This window comes from Lepisma saccharinum, chromosome 4, assembly GCF_977018435.1.
Source record: "Lepisma saccharinum chromosome 4, izLepSacc3.1, whole genome shotgun sequence".
Classification (NCBI taxonomy): Eukaryota; Metazoa; Arthropoda; class Insecta; order Zygentoma; family Lepismatidae; genus Lepisma; species Lepisma saccharinum.
The window spans coordinates 27,134,883-27,152,066 of record NC_139232.1 but is presented as its reverse complement, the minus strand read 5'-3'; the positions used below and the strand labels follow the sequence as shown (position 1 = coordinate 27,152,066).

General features: G+C 37.3%; 1 protein-coding gene across 3 annotated transcripts in view; it reads right to left on the bottom strand.

Moving 5' to 3' along the window:
- Cdk12 (Cyclin-dependent kinase 12) overlaps window positions 1-17,184 on the bottom strand; it is a 92,601-nt gene that overhangs the window by 37,391 nt on the left and 38,026 nt on the right. For all 3 annotated transcript variants that reach the window (XR_014441589.1, XM_083120369.1, XM_083120370.1), the window contains exons 3-7: window positions 15,290-16,389; window positions 11,374-11,439; window positions 6,330-6,578; window positions 5,926-6,089; window positions 281-477 (exon numbers count right to left, since the gene is read on the bottom strand). Coding sequence is in view for 2 of the 3 variants with exons in the window: in XM_083120369.1 (XP_082976495.1) it covers window positions 281-477; window positions 5,926-6,089; window positions 6,330-6,578; window positions 11,374-11,439; window positions 15,290-16,389 (1,776 nt within the window). In the remaining variant the exon portion in view is untranslated. The remainder of the gene's footprint in view (window positions 1-280; window positions 478-5,925; window positions 6,090-6,329; window positions 6,579-11,373; window positions 11,440-15,289; window positions 16,390-17,184) is intronic.

Below are 17,184 nucleotides of genomic sequence, written 5' to 3'. Positions count from 1 at the left end.
TTGTGCTGTGCAGTGAAAATGGAACCTTACCGTATTATTAGCATTTTACCAACTAGGACGATGTTTACAAACAAAGACGTCAGTGGCAGCTTGTAATCACACATTTGCAATTATCTTGAAAACGGCTCGTTTGCAGACCTATGTTTACTGAGACTTTTTTGCATCTATTATCGTGTACTTTCACCTGTGTCAGTTTAAGCTATTACTTTTGAGACACCCTGCATATGACAAGTAATGAAGCATACAGGCAGAGTAAAAAATAAGTAAATGAAAGACTTACTTGTTGTTCATTAAGATATTGCTGCATTTAATGTCTCTATGGAGAAAGTTCTTCTTATGACAATAATTTAAACCATCTAAAAGCTGTTTCATTATGCTGGCATTATGCATCTCATTGAACTCTACCATGTCAGACTCAAGCAAACCCATTAAGTCATGGTCCATATACTCAAATACTAGGTAGAACGAGCCTTTGTCCTGTGAAAAAAAAGGTTCTAAGATTATTCATATATTAAGGGAAAAAATCATCAAGAGTATCATTGAGCTGTGGTATTATTATTTCTCAACAATGCATGTATTATTAGTGGACTTAATACATAAAACAATATCCTGAATCAAAGTAGCATGATATTCAGACTATTAAAAATTAGCCTGGGTTGCTGAATTTATGTATTAGTTAAAAATGGTACTTTACTTTATTCAAAAAAACATTAAGACTTAGACATCAAAAACAATAATAAAAAGATAGTGACCATCCCCTCCGCTCCATAACTAATACATGACTCATCAAAACTTAAGAGCACAAGTGGCGTAACTCCATTCAAGACAGTTCTAAGAAAAAGGCACATTTATACGAGGGGGTATCAAAAAGTTTTGCCTGTTGAGGTATAATTTGTTTAATAATGGAAAGATTGAAACAATGAACATACATATAGTTTGTCTGTAGTGTCCTCTACTCACAGTTATCCTTCCACACAGTTGCCATCACGTTCGATGCATTTGTGCCAGCGCCGCATGACAGTGCCAGTTGTAAAGATAGCAACGACTCCCGAGTGTAAGGCTTTTTGTGTCTTGGAATTTGCAAGGTGTAAATTAGTGATTACAATCCAACGGGCCTATCGGAGAAGATTTGGATGAGACACCCCATCTGACAACATTCGTAGAGGGTATAACCAATTCCAGACGACATGTGCCTGTGTAAGGGGAAGACACACACGACCTCGTGTGTCAGATAAGAAAGTGGAATGTGTCAGAGTGACTTTTGTGCAGAGTCCTAGGAAATCTGTACAGCAGGTAAGTTGAGAACTAACAATGCCGACCATGACAGTGTTGAAAGTGTTAAGAAAATTACTCCGACTGAGACTCTACCACCTGCAGCCATTACAGGCCCTACACCACGCAGATCATGTTAACAATTTCTGCGAACAAATGCTAGATCAAGAAGATGATGAGTTTTTTTAGTCATGTGATGTTCAGTTCTGACCATAACGTGTATGGAAACTCACTGAGTTACTCTTCCATCTCAGCCATGATTCATTATTGTAATGTATATTGCAGAGAAAATACACATGCTTGAAACACTGACATTCATTTGTGTACACCTTGTATTATGTTTAGCTGTTGAAGCACAAACATGGTCGTGCCTCTATGAGCAAGCAACTCAGGGGATACTTCTAGCATGGAAATGTTCACACACAGTTCTGTGTTATACACACAAACTCCATCTCCATGAAAAGTAGAGTTACATCACTTGTGGCTCAGAGCCACTTATCTGAATAACAAAGTTTAAGGCTAGTAATAATTATGTCTACTGCATATTAAGTCTGAACCTAGTATGCCATGTTAATTGGACACTATCCATGGTTTACTACTAACATTATGTCTCCCACATTCAGGTAAACAAATTTATTTTTGCAGGTGGTGGGAATCAAACCAGTGACATAATTGTGATTTTACTATAAATCTGGTATACTAACTAACATGCCCTTGGCACCCCTTGCTACTTTCTGCTCCATTTACGCTACTATTTCTATTTTCTGAAAAGAGGGAACCATTCTACACTGAGATGTCTTGTACGGTTTTGAGTCATTGATATGCTATCTTTGGTTTTCCTCACTTTCCAATTTAGTCCTTTGTGTAGTTCTGTTACGTTGTTCCATTGAATTCTATGTCATGTTCGGATATTTTCGATATCCATTTCACCTTTGCATGTGTGCTGCTTGTGTTCACCTATCCTCTTCCCTACAAGGTGTCCACATTCTCCTATGTAAGCTCACCTGCATTCACATGGTATGTTGTATATGCGGTTTTTGTTAGCTTGTATGGGGTTTTCTGGTTTGGTATGTAATAGTTAGAGGCATGCATATTTTGTTTTTGAAGGAAACACAAAATGTGAAAAAACACATTTTTATGTTAATTTTTCATGTGTGAAGTGCATTTTCCCACCTGTTTTGTCACGAAATAATGCAAAATGAACTGCAAAATGCAAAATAGACTCTTAAACACGAAATTTATACTTTATGTACCGCTTCGACACTTTCCGAGGTCAGAATTATCCTGCACGTTATGCAATTCACGGAACATTAATGAAATCTGCTGTAAATATTTGAGAAGCAAAAACAGACCCCTATATACAGAAATAAACTTAGTATTCTGGTAACAACATAAATGTGCTATCAGAAGGGATATGTTTATTTTGTGTAGCAAGTGCAGTTTTTAAATCAAATTTGGGATTATAGTCACAATTTTAAAACCAAAATGTCATTTTATATACCACTTTTTCACCACTATAACAGCAAAATTGTATTCTATTTACCACTTTTGAAACCGAAATTGACTTTTTCTTTGTACCGAAATGTTGCTTTTTTATTTACCAAAAATATGTGCCCGTAGTAACAGTACGCTTCCTAGTGTCATCATTATTGTTTCCAATAACCCAGGGAGGTATGGTGTGCATACTGTCTCTTTGTTGTCAGTTTTTGTGTTTCATGGTTTATTTGCTTGGCTGTAGATTGCTCTCTTAGTTATGGTTGGTGGATATGTACAGAGTTTCATTTAATCTATATAGGGCCACACACATTTTTCAATCTCGGCCATTTTGGAGGTGATGTGATCAGCATAACACTGTGGCTACCTTTAGGAAGGACAAGGTCAGAAAAATTCCAACATTAGATCACCCACCCTGGGAATCTAACTTTGGTCTCCCATGTGGTAGTCAGATGCCCTACAGACTAGACGACACAGCTGTTGGTATTTTAATTTCTGGATCTATCCACTAGGGTATCTAAGAATTGCAGGTGTTTCTTTTGTTTAATTCTAAACCTAATTGATGAATACTATTCAGATGCTGGGAGAAAATCTGGTAGTGTATGGTATCTATATGGATATATCTATCATCTGGTGCTTTGGATGAGGGAAGTTCAAAGTGTTTCATGTCTATGTTGCTAAGTATTGTTGACAGTGGTGAACCCATGGTTATTATTGATAGAAGCCAGTACATATCTATTTGGAATACAGAGGGGCAGTACCTCTACGAGGCTCAAACTGTGAATGTAGTTCCGTTCAGAAAGATTATTTGAGGTCAAATCACAAGTATGACAGATGTTCGATTCCCACCAATGCACAGTGGTCCAGAATTTTGAAAATGGGGACAAAAATCTGAATTGGTGAATAGAGAAACTTTACGTAGTCAGTATTTCTAATAAAATAATATAATACATAAAATACATTAAATGATCCAAATTCTGTAGTTATACACATGATAGCAGTACAAAATAATAAAGTAACATGTTGTGTACAAAGAATGACCTGCGCTCATGTACTGAGGAAAACTACAGTTGTGTTATATCACATAAAATCAGTAAAATCCTGTGCTTGTTGACATGAACACACTACCAAGCTGGGACTTGGGTTGATTCTTGGGGTGGGTGATCCAGGTCAGATTTTTTCCTGCCTGGTCCTGCATAAAAGCAGGTTGGGTTGACAGACCATGTAATAAATGTGTACTTAAGAGGCAACCAGGGAGGGAAGGGAAGTGGGTCATCATAGTGCTGATCGCATTACCTCCACAAATGACCGACATCATGAATGTGTTGAGCCTCCACATTCCCCCATATTCCTTCATGCAGTGGGCACGATGTTTTTCACCTACCTTACAATACGATATACATTTTACTAAAGTACATTGTGTTCATATACTGACTGAGATAAACCTTAACCTTCACTTTCATTGTTAGTTGTGGATAGATTTTCAATTGGTCAGGCAGATTGTTGGGGTTCATCTGACACACTGTGATGCCGAGCAAGTGAGTGACGCCTTCTTATAGTGTGCGTGATTTCTTAGCAGGCAAAGGCCGAAGGCTTCATGTTAGTGGATCAGACGATATAAGCAGATGATGCATCAGATCTTCGTTGGCTGAAATTTGGGAGCTGTCGCTACTTGAACCTTCTCAGAGAACTGCTGGCTGGAAGGACAGCTGTTCAAATGGCATCTGGACCATGCACCAAGATCTTGTGTATGCTATCGGGCATATAATACCAAAAATATTCTGCTACAAGAAGTTTCACAGTTTCCAACGCATATTTACGAAAACTGTGAACATTCGTACAGTGACTTGACGATTGTGTTTATAAAATAACACCTCGTTGATGCCTGAGATTTCCATTGACTTTTTAGGATCCTGAAATAATTGGTGTGACGTTTTGCCATCATTAGAGGTGCCACTACGATCTTGTTTAGGCTTGTCAACGAAAATACTCATGAAGCATTCGAATTTCTCCTGGACGTTTGGTTTTCGGGCTTTTGTTTTTGATCTGTCTTCTTCACGAGCCTGCCCCCTCTTGAATTCGATTCGATACGACATGTCAAGGAAGAAGTCTAGAATCAAATCCATGCACGTTAAGATTGACAGTCAGTACTGAGCATTTGCCGTTCTTTAAGTGACCTTTCAAATTTGTTTTCATTTATGTAGGTCAAGTGTCACAAATGTAACTCACCTGAGCAGATGATGTACTGCTCGCTTTGTTCCAAACTAATGAAAGAAAAACTGTCAGATTTCCCTATTGGGAGCTGAGAGATATGTAGGACTGAGATCCTACGTTAATTATTCCATTTTAATGCAATTCTATTTCAATGCAGGCATATTTGTCAGTGTGAATCTGCATGCAACTGATATTCTTTTTCCATTTCATTATTGTGAATAGGCACGAGTTGACAGCCAGTTTTCACCTGGTTGAGTTTATAAGACCCATTGAATCATTCGGCATAAACATCTTCACCCCACCTCATCCCACAAATTTTAAAAGTCAAAGGGAAGAAACATACGTCATTGTAACTCAGCTGAAAACAGCAGCGTATGAACATGCTTGTATAACAATGCCCACAATTCAGTAAATTAATTCATACTCCACCCACAGATAACGTTCTGATAATTCAACACCAGCCTCAATAAGTGAAACTGTGTGCGAGACAGCTGTGAAATGGCATTTAACAAATGTATGGGTTTTGCCCACCTTAAATCCCCATTTATGTTAACACCTGCATGGAACTTTTTGCATTTTGAGGCAGCCCCATCATTGCTCTACAGGAAACTTAATGGTTTAAAGGCTCTGCTTTAAAGTAGGAATTTTGATTTTTGTCCCTATTTTAAGAATTCTGGCCCACTGTGCAATGGCAAAAATAAATCTGTTCACCGAAGGTGAGAGAAGAGGTGCTCTCTCAAAACGTGGTGTTAGAATGAGTATACGTAAAAGCATTAAACCATGGATAATTCCCAGTTAACATTGCATGCTAATAAAGAACCATCGTCAGTAACATTCACAGAATTGTTAAGTCTAAACCTACTTTCAATTTGAATGTTCATGTGATCAAGCAACAGTATCATATCAAATCTTTAAAATTGTGGGTGGAAAAAAAAGCAAGCTTACCTTTCTGAAATCAAGAGCATCTTGCTTATCTGTTACAATCTCCCTTAAATTTACAATGTTTTTATGGTTAAGTTGCCTCAAAATTTTGATTTCTCGAACCGCAGTAATTGGAAAACCTTCCTTTTCATTCTCCAGTCTCACTTTCTTTAATGCCACCATATCACCTGAAAAAAAAAAAATATGAAGTCAAAACAATTAATTATTATATTTTGGGGCATACAACATAATTAGCACATTCAACTCCATCAGGTATCAGGGAGCCACTATGGTGCCAGACCTTATTGGATTCAGAAGAGAGAGAGTACATGCACATACAATCCAAAAATCTATTATGAAATTGGAACTGCTTAAATGAAATTTACACCTTCAACAAAGATTAATAAATAAAAACCAAACGTCCTTACCAGTTTCTCTATCCTTTGCCTTGTATACTTGACCGTAAGTTCCTTCACCAATTTGAATTATTACTTCAAACACATCCACACAACGTTCACCCCAGTCCTTCCCTGATACAGTAGTGATTTTTGAATCTCTTCTCCGCGTAACTATTTTTGGCCTTTTTGTTTTTGCTTTTGATCCCTTTTGTTTCTTCTCTTTAAGGACTGGGGGTGATGGTAAGTCTTCATCAGGACTCAAATCTTCAGTGCCTGGAACTAGAAGAGACAAGCATTCAACATAAATTTGTGCTAAATACTTCTAAGAACTGAGCTCACACATCAGAAACAATCAGGTTAAACTTAATTGCAGGTTCTTATGAAACTTTTCACATGTCAGATGTATTGCTAAATATAAAATAAGCTGAAATGCTGGTTAATATCACAGCAGAATGTGTGTCCAAAAATAACAGACTGATTATACCAAATTGTGATTACTGCAGATAGAACAATTAATGCAAAACTGTGCCACAAAAAAGGAGAAAGTTTTCTCATGTATAGTTACTGTAAATGATTGACATTTAGGGAGATTTCAGACCGAAACAACATGGAATATGTGCAGCTTCTTGTGTTGCTTCTACTCTAGAGGTTGCATTAATTTCTGACGGTTGGTTTCCAAGTGATGTCGCTTCACTCTGAAATCTCCCTAAGAGTGTTAAGGGTGTATCAGCACTACATATGTTTGTCACTATGCTGATAAGGCAGTTACCAAAACAAATCTTACACACAAAAATTAAAATAATACCTAATCTTTCTTCGCAGCTAACCTTACATAATAAACCTAGGAATCAGCACACAATACACGCACCTCACAAATAATTATCCTGATTGTGACTCCAAGGACTAGAACTTTGGATGCATACCATAAAGAAATTTTCAGGATGAATTACATAGAAGAAACTTTGATATATGAGTGTGTCTCCCCTTACATTATGTATGATGAAAAAAAAGACTGAAAGGTAGCATTGGTCATGTTCGGAGGACTGAGCTGCTGCGGAGTGATTTGGTCAAACAACATGCTCAGCAAACGGATGCCATTGTTTTGATCGCCTGTTAAATATGCTTACTGTAGTGAACCCGTTCAGTAAACATGGCAAAGAAAAAGGAAGCCAAATCCACGATACCCTACAAATTTGAGGATACAATTTACACAGTCACAGCTAATGCAGAAATTCATAGTGGTCTACAAGCATATAAGTAGTTCTATACTTATATATACTATTTATTTAAAAATAAAATGTTATTCACAATTTTTTCATATCCTCTGCTGCCGAGGAGCTAGGTACAATTAAGAATCGAGTATTGTTCTTTGGTACTAAAGTGTCAGTGTTTTACCACTGTAACATCAAAAATCAGGTTCAATATCTGTTTGAGCTCCAATCTTCAGTTTTCAGTAATTTCCACATATACTTTTGGGTTGAAAATTTAATAGCTTTCATTTCGTACTGAATACCTTTCATCTGGTATGTTTGTTTCTAAATTGGGCAGTTCTGCAAGATGCATTGTAGCATTTAGTAAAACATTCATAAAACCAGTCACCAAAAAACTGTACAAGATTTGCAAGAATCTTGTTATCCATCATGAACGTTCGACAACAGCACAACTTGCCGTCCAGTACGACTGTAAACGATGATCATTTGTTTGCAGCAGATGAAAATTGGCTGTGCAATGTAATCACTTAGCTGCAGAGTTCGAAGAACTTCAGGTTTCCTGGTGATCGCTCACAAGTGAGGCGCTCCACAATGGCTCAGTGTCTCAACGCAGCCATTGTTGGAGCAGAAACCTGAACCTAACAAAGAAGTGAGGAAAAGTGGTTAGAAGCTTCAGAAATGTGGTTATGGCAAATCATGGAGTATGTGAAATGGAAAAAGTAAGAAATAAAACTGTGCTGGGAAGAGTTGGTGAAAGAAGAGCAATTCTGGAAGCGATCAAAAGAAAAACAATGGCTGAAGGAGTGGTTAGCAAGGAAAGGATCTGGGGAAGAAAATATCAGAAAATAGCTACAGTAATATTAAATTTAAATGGATTCTTCACTGACAAGAAGTTTAAGGTAAGTTGCAGTAAAAATCTGTCTATTAACCCTTATGAACACGTGTGAATATTTGCGACACAACCACACGCATGGGGTGTTTTTCACCCCACACTTTATATTGCAGTTTTTACAAATGTATGAGTAAAAAAGATTTTTTGTTTTTTTTTTGTTAACAATTAGTCTTTTCCATAATAGTTAATCATATTTTAGCTATATAAAACAACTGTATAGTGATTTGAATAATTGTTGATTAGATAGTTACATTTTTTTTCTGTATTTTAAAGTATCGTTAAAAAAACTAAAAATGTTAACTGTACCCAAAAAATAATAGTTTTTTTACTTTCCTGTGGTTACAAGACAGGGCAATGAAACAACTGAAGGTATTTTAGTCATAGGTTTATTATACAAATTTATTAGTAAATCACCATCAATTTAGCCAGCTGTTTATGATTTCATAAAAACTTTTTCCCAAACCAACAAAATTTTTAGAGTGCTTTTTTGGATGTGATAAAATCTAAACAAGAGTATTATTTAAACAGATAAAAAAGGTAAAGTGCTCCCCTGTGCATAGCACTACGCCATGAAGGCGTATAGGAGGTGTGGGGGTAACGCCCCACACTTTCTTGATCCGGTCGTGAGTGGGGGTGATGTGATCAGCATCACGCCCCTGACCGCCTTTACCCCCCGTGTTTCCCCCAGGTACCCATGTTATTCGATGCTGGGTGGGCGCCGGGGCCGCTTCCATCTTTAGAAAAGTTCCCGGATTTGAACCGGCCGGGGATCGAACCCGGGACCTTTAGCATGGTAGTCAGACGCGTTACCGACTGAGCCACCGCGGCCTTATTATTTAAACAGATACATTTATAAAAAAATATAAAATTTAAATCAAATTTACAACATGTTACTTAGCTACTGACAAAGGTTTTTGTGAGTGAATGTTCAAATTTATTCTGGACGGCATTCTTCGCAGTAGATGAAGGTGTGCTCTTTGCACAGAAGCTTGTTACAGATACAGCACGATGACCGAGTTTTCTGGTCCTTGCTTCATGGGCAGATTTCACAGCGACCGGAAGCTCTCTTTTCCCTTTGTCTTGGCTCTTCCGGAACTCCGCTGAGATGCTTGGCACCAGCCTTGATGTGAAGTGGTAGCGTTTGATTGGAAGCACGACTTGCAATATGGGCCTTAGCCAATTGCTTGCCCAATTGTTTTAGGAATATTCTTTTTAGAACTTGTTGATCAAGGCCTACATTGTTCTTATAAATAATACATGCATTTATTCCGGCAACATTTGGCAATCCAAAAGAAAAATGGTCAATGGCCAGCGTTTACTTTTCCTAAATACAGAATATGTACCACACGATTTGTCAACCACGTCAATGCCACACGGACAGAATCCTCGCTTGTTCGCTACCCAAATTATCCATTAAGTGTTTTTATATCTTAATAAACTGCCTTGGTAAACAACTTAGTGTTTTGTAAGTTTAGTAGAGTTACTTTCCTTCTTGCAGCAGAATACTGGATGTTGACTTTCATTTTGTCAGGTCAAAGGCAGGTATCCAAAGAAGAGTCTGATGCAAAATAATATAGGGTTATCTCAAGTGGTTTTCATTTTATTTTTCATGTGAAGTTTCATCCAGGTTTCCAAGAACTTTCTCAAGTCAAGATAACAACACACACACATACAACTTTACATGACTAGTCACTTTACACTTCCGTAAGAATGAGAAATAAAATAAAAAATTTACTTAAAATAACCGTATATTATTTTGCATCTCTAAAAAGTGGTTATGTGAACCTACAAGAAGAATCTGTTTAATAGTAGTGTTACAATGTATTTTTAGTGACGAAAAATTACTATTGTGTGCTGATTGCCTAATAGTACTAACTAGAACTGGTAAAGTAAGAAACAAAATAAACACTGATGTAAATATTTTTCTGCCTTTTAATGTAGACATAAATACAAAAAAAAAATATTAAAAAATCATGCTTTGAAAGGAAAATAAAGGTGAGTGCATTATGCACTTAAATTCCACTAAATGTTTTTTGTTTGATTACGACATGTTACAGAAATTCTCACTCCCAAAAATTCTATGTTACGTACAAACCTTACGGCACAGGAGTCAAATGACTCCAAATTTATTACCTTAGTGCAAGCACTGGTATATTATATACTAGTGCATGTGTGACTAGCAGACAGGATGCATACCATTGAGAAACTGGCCCATTCTGATTGATATGCTAGTGACATGTGCAGCTTGTCATTTCATTCTGAAAGCTCCCTCAAGGTTCATCTACCGATATCAAGAATTCACCGTATACATGGAGCCTCCCGGTGTCATAGTTGTAACATTGTCACCTTGTAATTAAGGGATCCCGGGTTCAGTACACCAGTGGAGGCACATAGTGGTTCACATCACACTTTAAACTGTTGGTCCAGTCCTGATTAACCTCTATGTGGATAAATTGGGTTTAAAATTTAAAAATTCAAAGTCAAAGAAACTGAACTACTCTACTACTGCTGCTGATTCTTAGAACGTACAATTCTGTGCTTGAAGCATTTTTTTGAGGCCTGAAACATGGATAAATCAAACATTGACGCACCACCATGACATGACACCACAAAGCATAACATAACTACTGTACCCAGCCCCTTATTCTCCTGATTTGGCACTTGCAATCTTCTGTTTCCAAGGATGAAATTCACCTTGAAAAGATCATTTTTCTATACAATAAAAAAAAATGCTATGGGACCTGTTCCACAAAATGCATGTTGATATGGATTCCAACAGGACAAGAAATGCTGAGAACAGTGTATTAATAGTGTAGGGAAGTATTGTGAAGGGAATAAACCTGATTATGTTACACTAGACCTTGTACATATTTGCCAAATTTATTAAATATACAACTTACTAAATAGCAGACATAAATTACATATTTTTAAAAAATAAACTGATGAGCCTGCATTATGAGATGGGACTTACCAAGGACTGATGGATCCCTCCTTTCAGGTTCTGAATTCTCCGCAGGTGAAGAAAAGCCGGAATAATCTAAAATAACAAAAAAAGAAGTGCATATTTTAGTGTTAATAAAATTCACAGATATGTACACTCTGAATGCAAATAAATTTCAAAAGAAAACACTGCAGAAGATTGAATGGGGTTACATTCTATGTACCAGTTCTAAAGAATCAAACATTATCTTTTATAGATAGTACACTACAGAGGGAGGGGGTAATTCATAAGTAGACTAGCTAGTTTAGAACAAGGTTTAGTGCCACCCTTGGTATTAAAATAATAATCCCTAAATGCTTCCTATGGCTAATCACGTGATATCTGGTCTCAACACGAAACCCTCTTCCAACTTTCCATATAATCCAGTTCAGAGACGAACAGTAAACCAAGAACAGCAGCTTACTAGGAAGTAGGGATGGGACCGATTAATCGGTATCAGCCGATATAGGCATATCGGTGTATCTGTTTATCGATATCGATAAATATCTGATAATTTAGTGCAAAATTCTCCATTTTGTTGTAATTTTTATGGATAATCTCCATGCCCTTGTTTCTAAAAAAGTAAATGTCTAAATATTCAACTTCTTTTGCACTGCAGTCACCACGAAACACACATTTATTAAGGAGATCAATGAACATTTCAGGTTCTTCAAGGACCATTTCTAATTTTATACCTGATTGGTAGAATATCGGTTATCGGTATCGGTAAATTTTATATTGGTACTTTATCGGTATAGACCAAAATTTCATATCGGCCCATCTCTACTAGGAAGTGAAGATGCTCATATAAGCTACTTTTCAAATCATGATTTCTCTGATAAATAATACTTAGTGAAACTTCTAACTGTGATAATTAGTTTCTCCAAGCTTTAAATTTAATCCACAATCGTTGCAAGTATTCTAAAAGACTTCCTACTACTCCTATAAAACTTATTTATTGAAATTCCAGCACGGCAGAAGCCATTTTAAATCAGAAAGAAACAAGGGGGAAAAAAACACGACAAAACATAACAGTGGCAAGATAAACACAGTTGAGTTTCACAATCTCATTACAATTTTTTCTAAGTTGTTGATAAAAGAAAAATATGATCTGAATATATCTACTTGGTTTGAGATATTGTTAAACTGATTAGGAAGCTTATGAAATAAGGATCGTTGAAGGAGCTAGAGTCTGGGAGTTGCAGTGTGGTGCTCGATGTTCTATGTCTAGGCACTCTGAGGGAAAGTTCATGGAGTGGGATGCTACATCTTATGCTTCAATTAATGATCTCATACCAGTGGTTCTAAAACTTTTTCTCACTGTACCCTTAAGTCCTAACTAAACGTCTAATGTACCCCCATCATAGGTTATCTCCGAATAGTGGGTTTGGGGGATTTTTTTGGGTCTGATTAGTGGAACATTTTTAATATTTTGGAGGTGTGTATCTGCAATAAAGTAAAATGGCATCTAGGCTGGATGTGGAAAGATTGTAAACAAATAAACAATAGACTCCTACGTTTATTATTTTATTGGGTGATTCTATTTTACAATCTTTATGATTAGTTACAAAAATAAAAATGTGAAATGCATATATGCAAAGTAGTACATAAAAAACTTTAATATTTTTTTCCCAGAGTTGTTGAAAAGAAAGTAAAGAACAAAAATAAGTTGCACAATTTTGGAGTTTTTATTGTAAATTCTCAAGAGTTTCAAGTGAGAAGGATGTGCCTGCATAGTCTGATACAGTTTCTTGATATTTGGTAGTGCACTTGAAACTTTCAAGCAGAGATTCGGTCCCAATACTTGAATGAGTATTTTATTTCAAAACATATGAAAAAAGATAAGTGTGTCAGTGACAAAATCAGCTTTATTTTCCTGTTGAGTGTTAAAGTTATGAAGTCTGCTCTATATACCTGCAGCAAAAATGTTGCCGTATGGGTATTCTCGACATTTCTCTTCCAAGTGTGCTCCTGTAACCCCTTCAAGTCGTTCATGTATCCCTGGGATTACACGTATCACAGTTTGAGAACCACTGTCTTATACAGTAATTTCATATCTGTAATGTACCTAAGATTCTGGAGTATTAATGTGAAAGTTTACAAGCAGATCTCTCTTAGGTCAACACACTATATGGAACGATGGAGGAAAAAGTTGAGAACACCGTCGATCTTGGAGGTATGAGAATGGGCAGCCAGCCATGTTCCAGATGGGTGAAGAGTATTCTAGAATGGGGGACACAAATGTTTTGAAGTACATGGAAAGTGCTTTCAGGTTATGGATCTGGACAGTAGGCCTAGTATATGTATTGCTTTTTTGTGATGATTGAGATGTGATTTTCAAAAGTGAGTTTTGAATATATAAGGATACCAAGATCTCTATGTTCTTTCGGAGGGAGGTCATTAAGTGTATAATTACTTTCAAGAATGTTATGTTTCAGATAAATTGTCATGTATGAACATTTATGGACAGTTTCCATCATTGCCACCATTCGGAGAATTTATTTATGTCATTTTGGAGAAAGTGTGCATCTGATGTCAGTTTTATTTCTCTGAAAAACCTTGCAATCGTCAGCGAACATTAGAATAGTGCTTCAGGTGGAGGTATTGAAGAGGTCTTTTAAGATATTCATATATAATACAAACAATAGAGGGCCAAGAACACTTGTCGATTTTAAACAAGCATACGACAGCTTGGAAAGAAATAAGATCCACAGTATAATGAAAGAGTTTGGAATCCCAAGGAAATTGATAAGACTGACAAAAATGACAATGAAAACAATGGAATGTAAAGTCAGAGTTGAACAGGAAATGACAAACATGTTTAAAGTAGAGAAAGGACTGAGGCAGGGAGATTAACTTTCTACAATACTATTTAATTTAGCATTGGAAAAAGTAATCCGACAACTACCAATCAACCCTGGAGGAACAATATTAAATAGACTAACACAAATAGTAGCATATGCAGATGATGTAGCTTTAATAGCAAGGAATAAGCAAGCTATGGAAGAGAGTTATCAAGTATTAGAAGAGAAAGCTCAAGAACTAGGACTGGAAGTGAACACAAATAAAACCAAATATATGAAGATGGGAAATCCAGAAAGAGGCAGAAGAGAACCTTACATAAGAATAAATGGAAAATAATATGAAAGGGTGGAAGCCTTTAAATATTTGGGCTCAATAATAACAGCAGATAACAAGACAGCTACAGAAATACAGGAAAGGATAACAAGTGGAAATCAATGCTATTTTTCTTTGCAAAATGTGTTTAAATCTAAGAACGTTAGTAGGAAGACAAAAATTAAAATATATACAACAATATTAAGACCCAGTAATGTATGGTTCAGAAAGTTGGGTGATGCCGGTAAGAGAGGAATATTGTTTGTAAAGGTGGGAAAGGAAAATACTGAGAAGGATATTTGGAGCGGTAAGAGATAAAGAGGGATGGAGAATGAGAACAAATATGGAAGTACAGGACTTGTTTAACCAGCCAGATATTGTAGTGAAGATCAAACAGGGTAGAATACGATGGGCTGGGCATGTTCAGAGGATGGAAGAAGCACGGGTTGTCAAGAAAATATTCAATGGAAAACCAGAAGGAGAAGAGGTAGGCCCAGGAAAAGATGGATCGAGAATGTGGAAGAGGACCTAAGAAGATTAAGAGTTAAAGGATGGAGAAGAAAAGCAGAGGATCGAGATGAATGGAGAGAGGTAGTCAGGAAGGCCAAGGACCTACATGGACTGTAGCGCCGACCAGTAAGTAAGTTAGTTAGTTTTAAGACATTCATATACAATACAAATAATAGAGGGCACACTTCCTTGCGGCACACTTACGAAAATCATTAAACATTCAGAAATGTTAGTACCATGTAATGCAATTAAAACTAGAATACAATTTCAATGATCTTACCTGGTGGCATAGGTAAGTCTTTGATGCTTTTTCTTGGAGGCGTCTTAATTTTTTCCGGTTCTGGTCTCTCCGGCTCAGGACTTGTTGACAGACTGGGAGGTGAATCTATATTTTCCAAGTCACTTTGATCGATTCCTGGAGGCATGGGTAATTTTGTGAGACTTTTGGGTTTTGATATTTCTGGTTCTTGCATAACTTCAACATTTGGCTTCGCTTCAACAACGGGTTTCGCTTCAGGTATTACATCAGGTTTCGGTTTCACTTCATGCACACCATCCACTTCGCTTTTCATTTCCTGCACTTGCGGCTTTAATTCAATAGGTACTGCAACCGGATCTTCTTTAGGAACAATATCCATATTTGTCGGAGCAGTATTTGCTGGTGCAGACACAGGAACACTAGGTAAAACTGCAGCCGCAGGAGGCATGTACTGATTTGTTACAAGTCCGAGCATGTTCGGGACGTACATGTTAGGCATTGGAGGCATTCCGGGAACAAAAATGTTTGGAGGCATGGCGTTCATGTGAGGAGCATACATGCCGGGAAGTCCAGTTACGTACATGTTCTGGCTCATCGCAGTCATCGCAGTGGCGTATTGATTCACCGGAGGCATGTCACACGGAACAGGAATCGGTTTCATTTCTGCCACAGGCGGATCTTGTCTCACCTCAGGTCTTGCAGGTGGAGCAGCTGGTTCTTCGGGTATATCCGGCTTTGGATCCACCAAAACAACATCACTGTCACTACTGTCTGTACCCTTCTTTTTGTTAGCTGACAAACGGTCCATATATATTTTCCGCATTTTCTCATCCTTAACTAATTCCGCAAATAAGCTTGTTTCGCTCATTTTGGCTTTAACAGTCAAGTCTTTGGCACTTGGTGTCTGAGAGGGAACTGGACTCTGGCTCTTGGACTTTCTTCTATGTCGAATGTTTCTACTGCGATTTAAACTTCTACTTCTAGAACGCCGCAAGCGAGTTCTACTAGGAGACCTAGATAACCTTCTTCGATGGAGAGATCTACTACGTGACCTTGACCGCCACCTATGAATACTACGGCTTCTTGAGCGACTTTTAGAACGACTTCCGTATCTTCTGTGTCTGAAAATAACAAGCAGTAAGATAAACTGTCTCAGCTTACAATTAGTTCTTATTACTGATATTGATGTGGATTTGTATTCATAACTCATATAGCTTTTCCACCTCTTTAGACAAATTGCAATGAGGAGGAGGAATGATGATTAGATGAAATTGGCAAAAGAACAGGACCACAGAAACACCAATCTTCAGACTGGGACATACAGTATTTAGACTTGCATGTATAATGCACCAAGAAATGGATTTCTTATTTGTTGGTCATAAAGCTGTTGGCTATGCTGACCAAGAGTGAATGGCATCATACCTATTCAATGAGTTGCCTGTTGCTATATGGACCAAGAGGAGAATATTGTCTTGTGTATACAATAAGTCACCAACCCATGCCACCTATCCCTCTCCCTCCACTGTGTTTAGCGCTCAAGGCTTTCACTTCTGTAACCACCTTGTTTATTCTGTAGTAGAAGAAAGTAAGAACAAAATTATGTTATGTATTTGCACCACTTGGGAAGTTATTTTCTATTGCTTCTTGCCAGATAAGTATTGCAGATACACATTCCATGTGATGGGACATAACTAACTAACTAACTCCCTAGCCTTCTTAAACCCGAAGGTTCATGGCTGCAGCAACACAGGCCTTCCATCTTTCCCTATCTTGAGCAAGTTCTATATACTCTTTTCCATCCCTACCGATTTCCCTTAGGTCCTTCTCAACGTTGTCCCTCCATCTTCTTCTTGGCTTTCCTACAGGTCTCCTACCATCAGGTTTCCCAACAAGAATCCTGTAAACTCCTCTTTCCT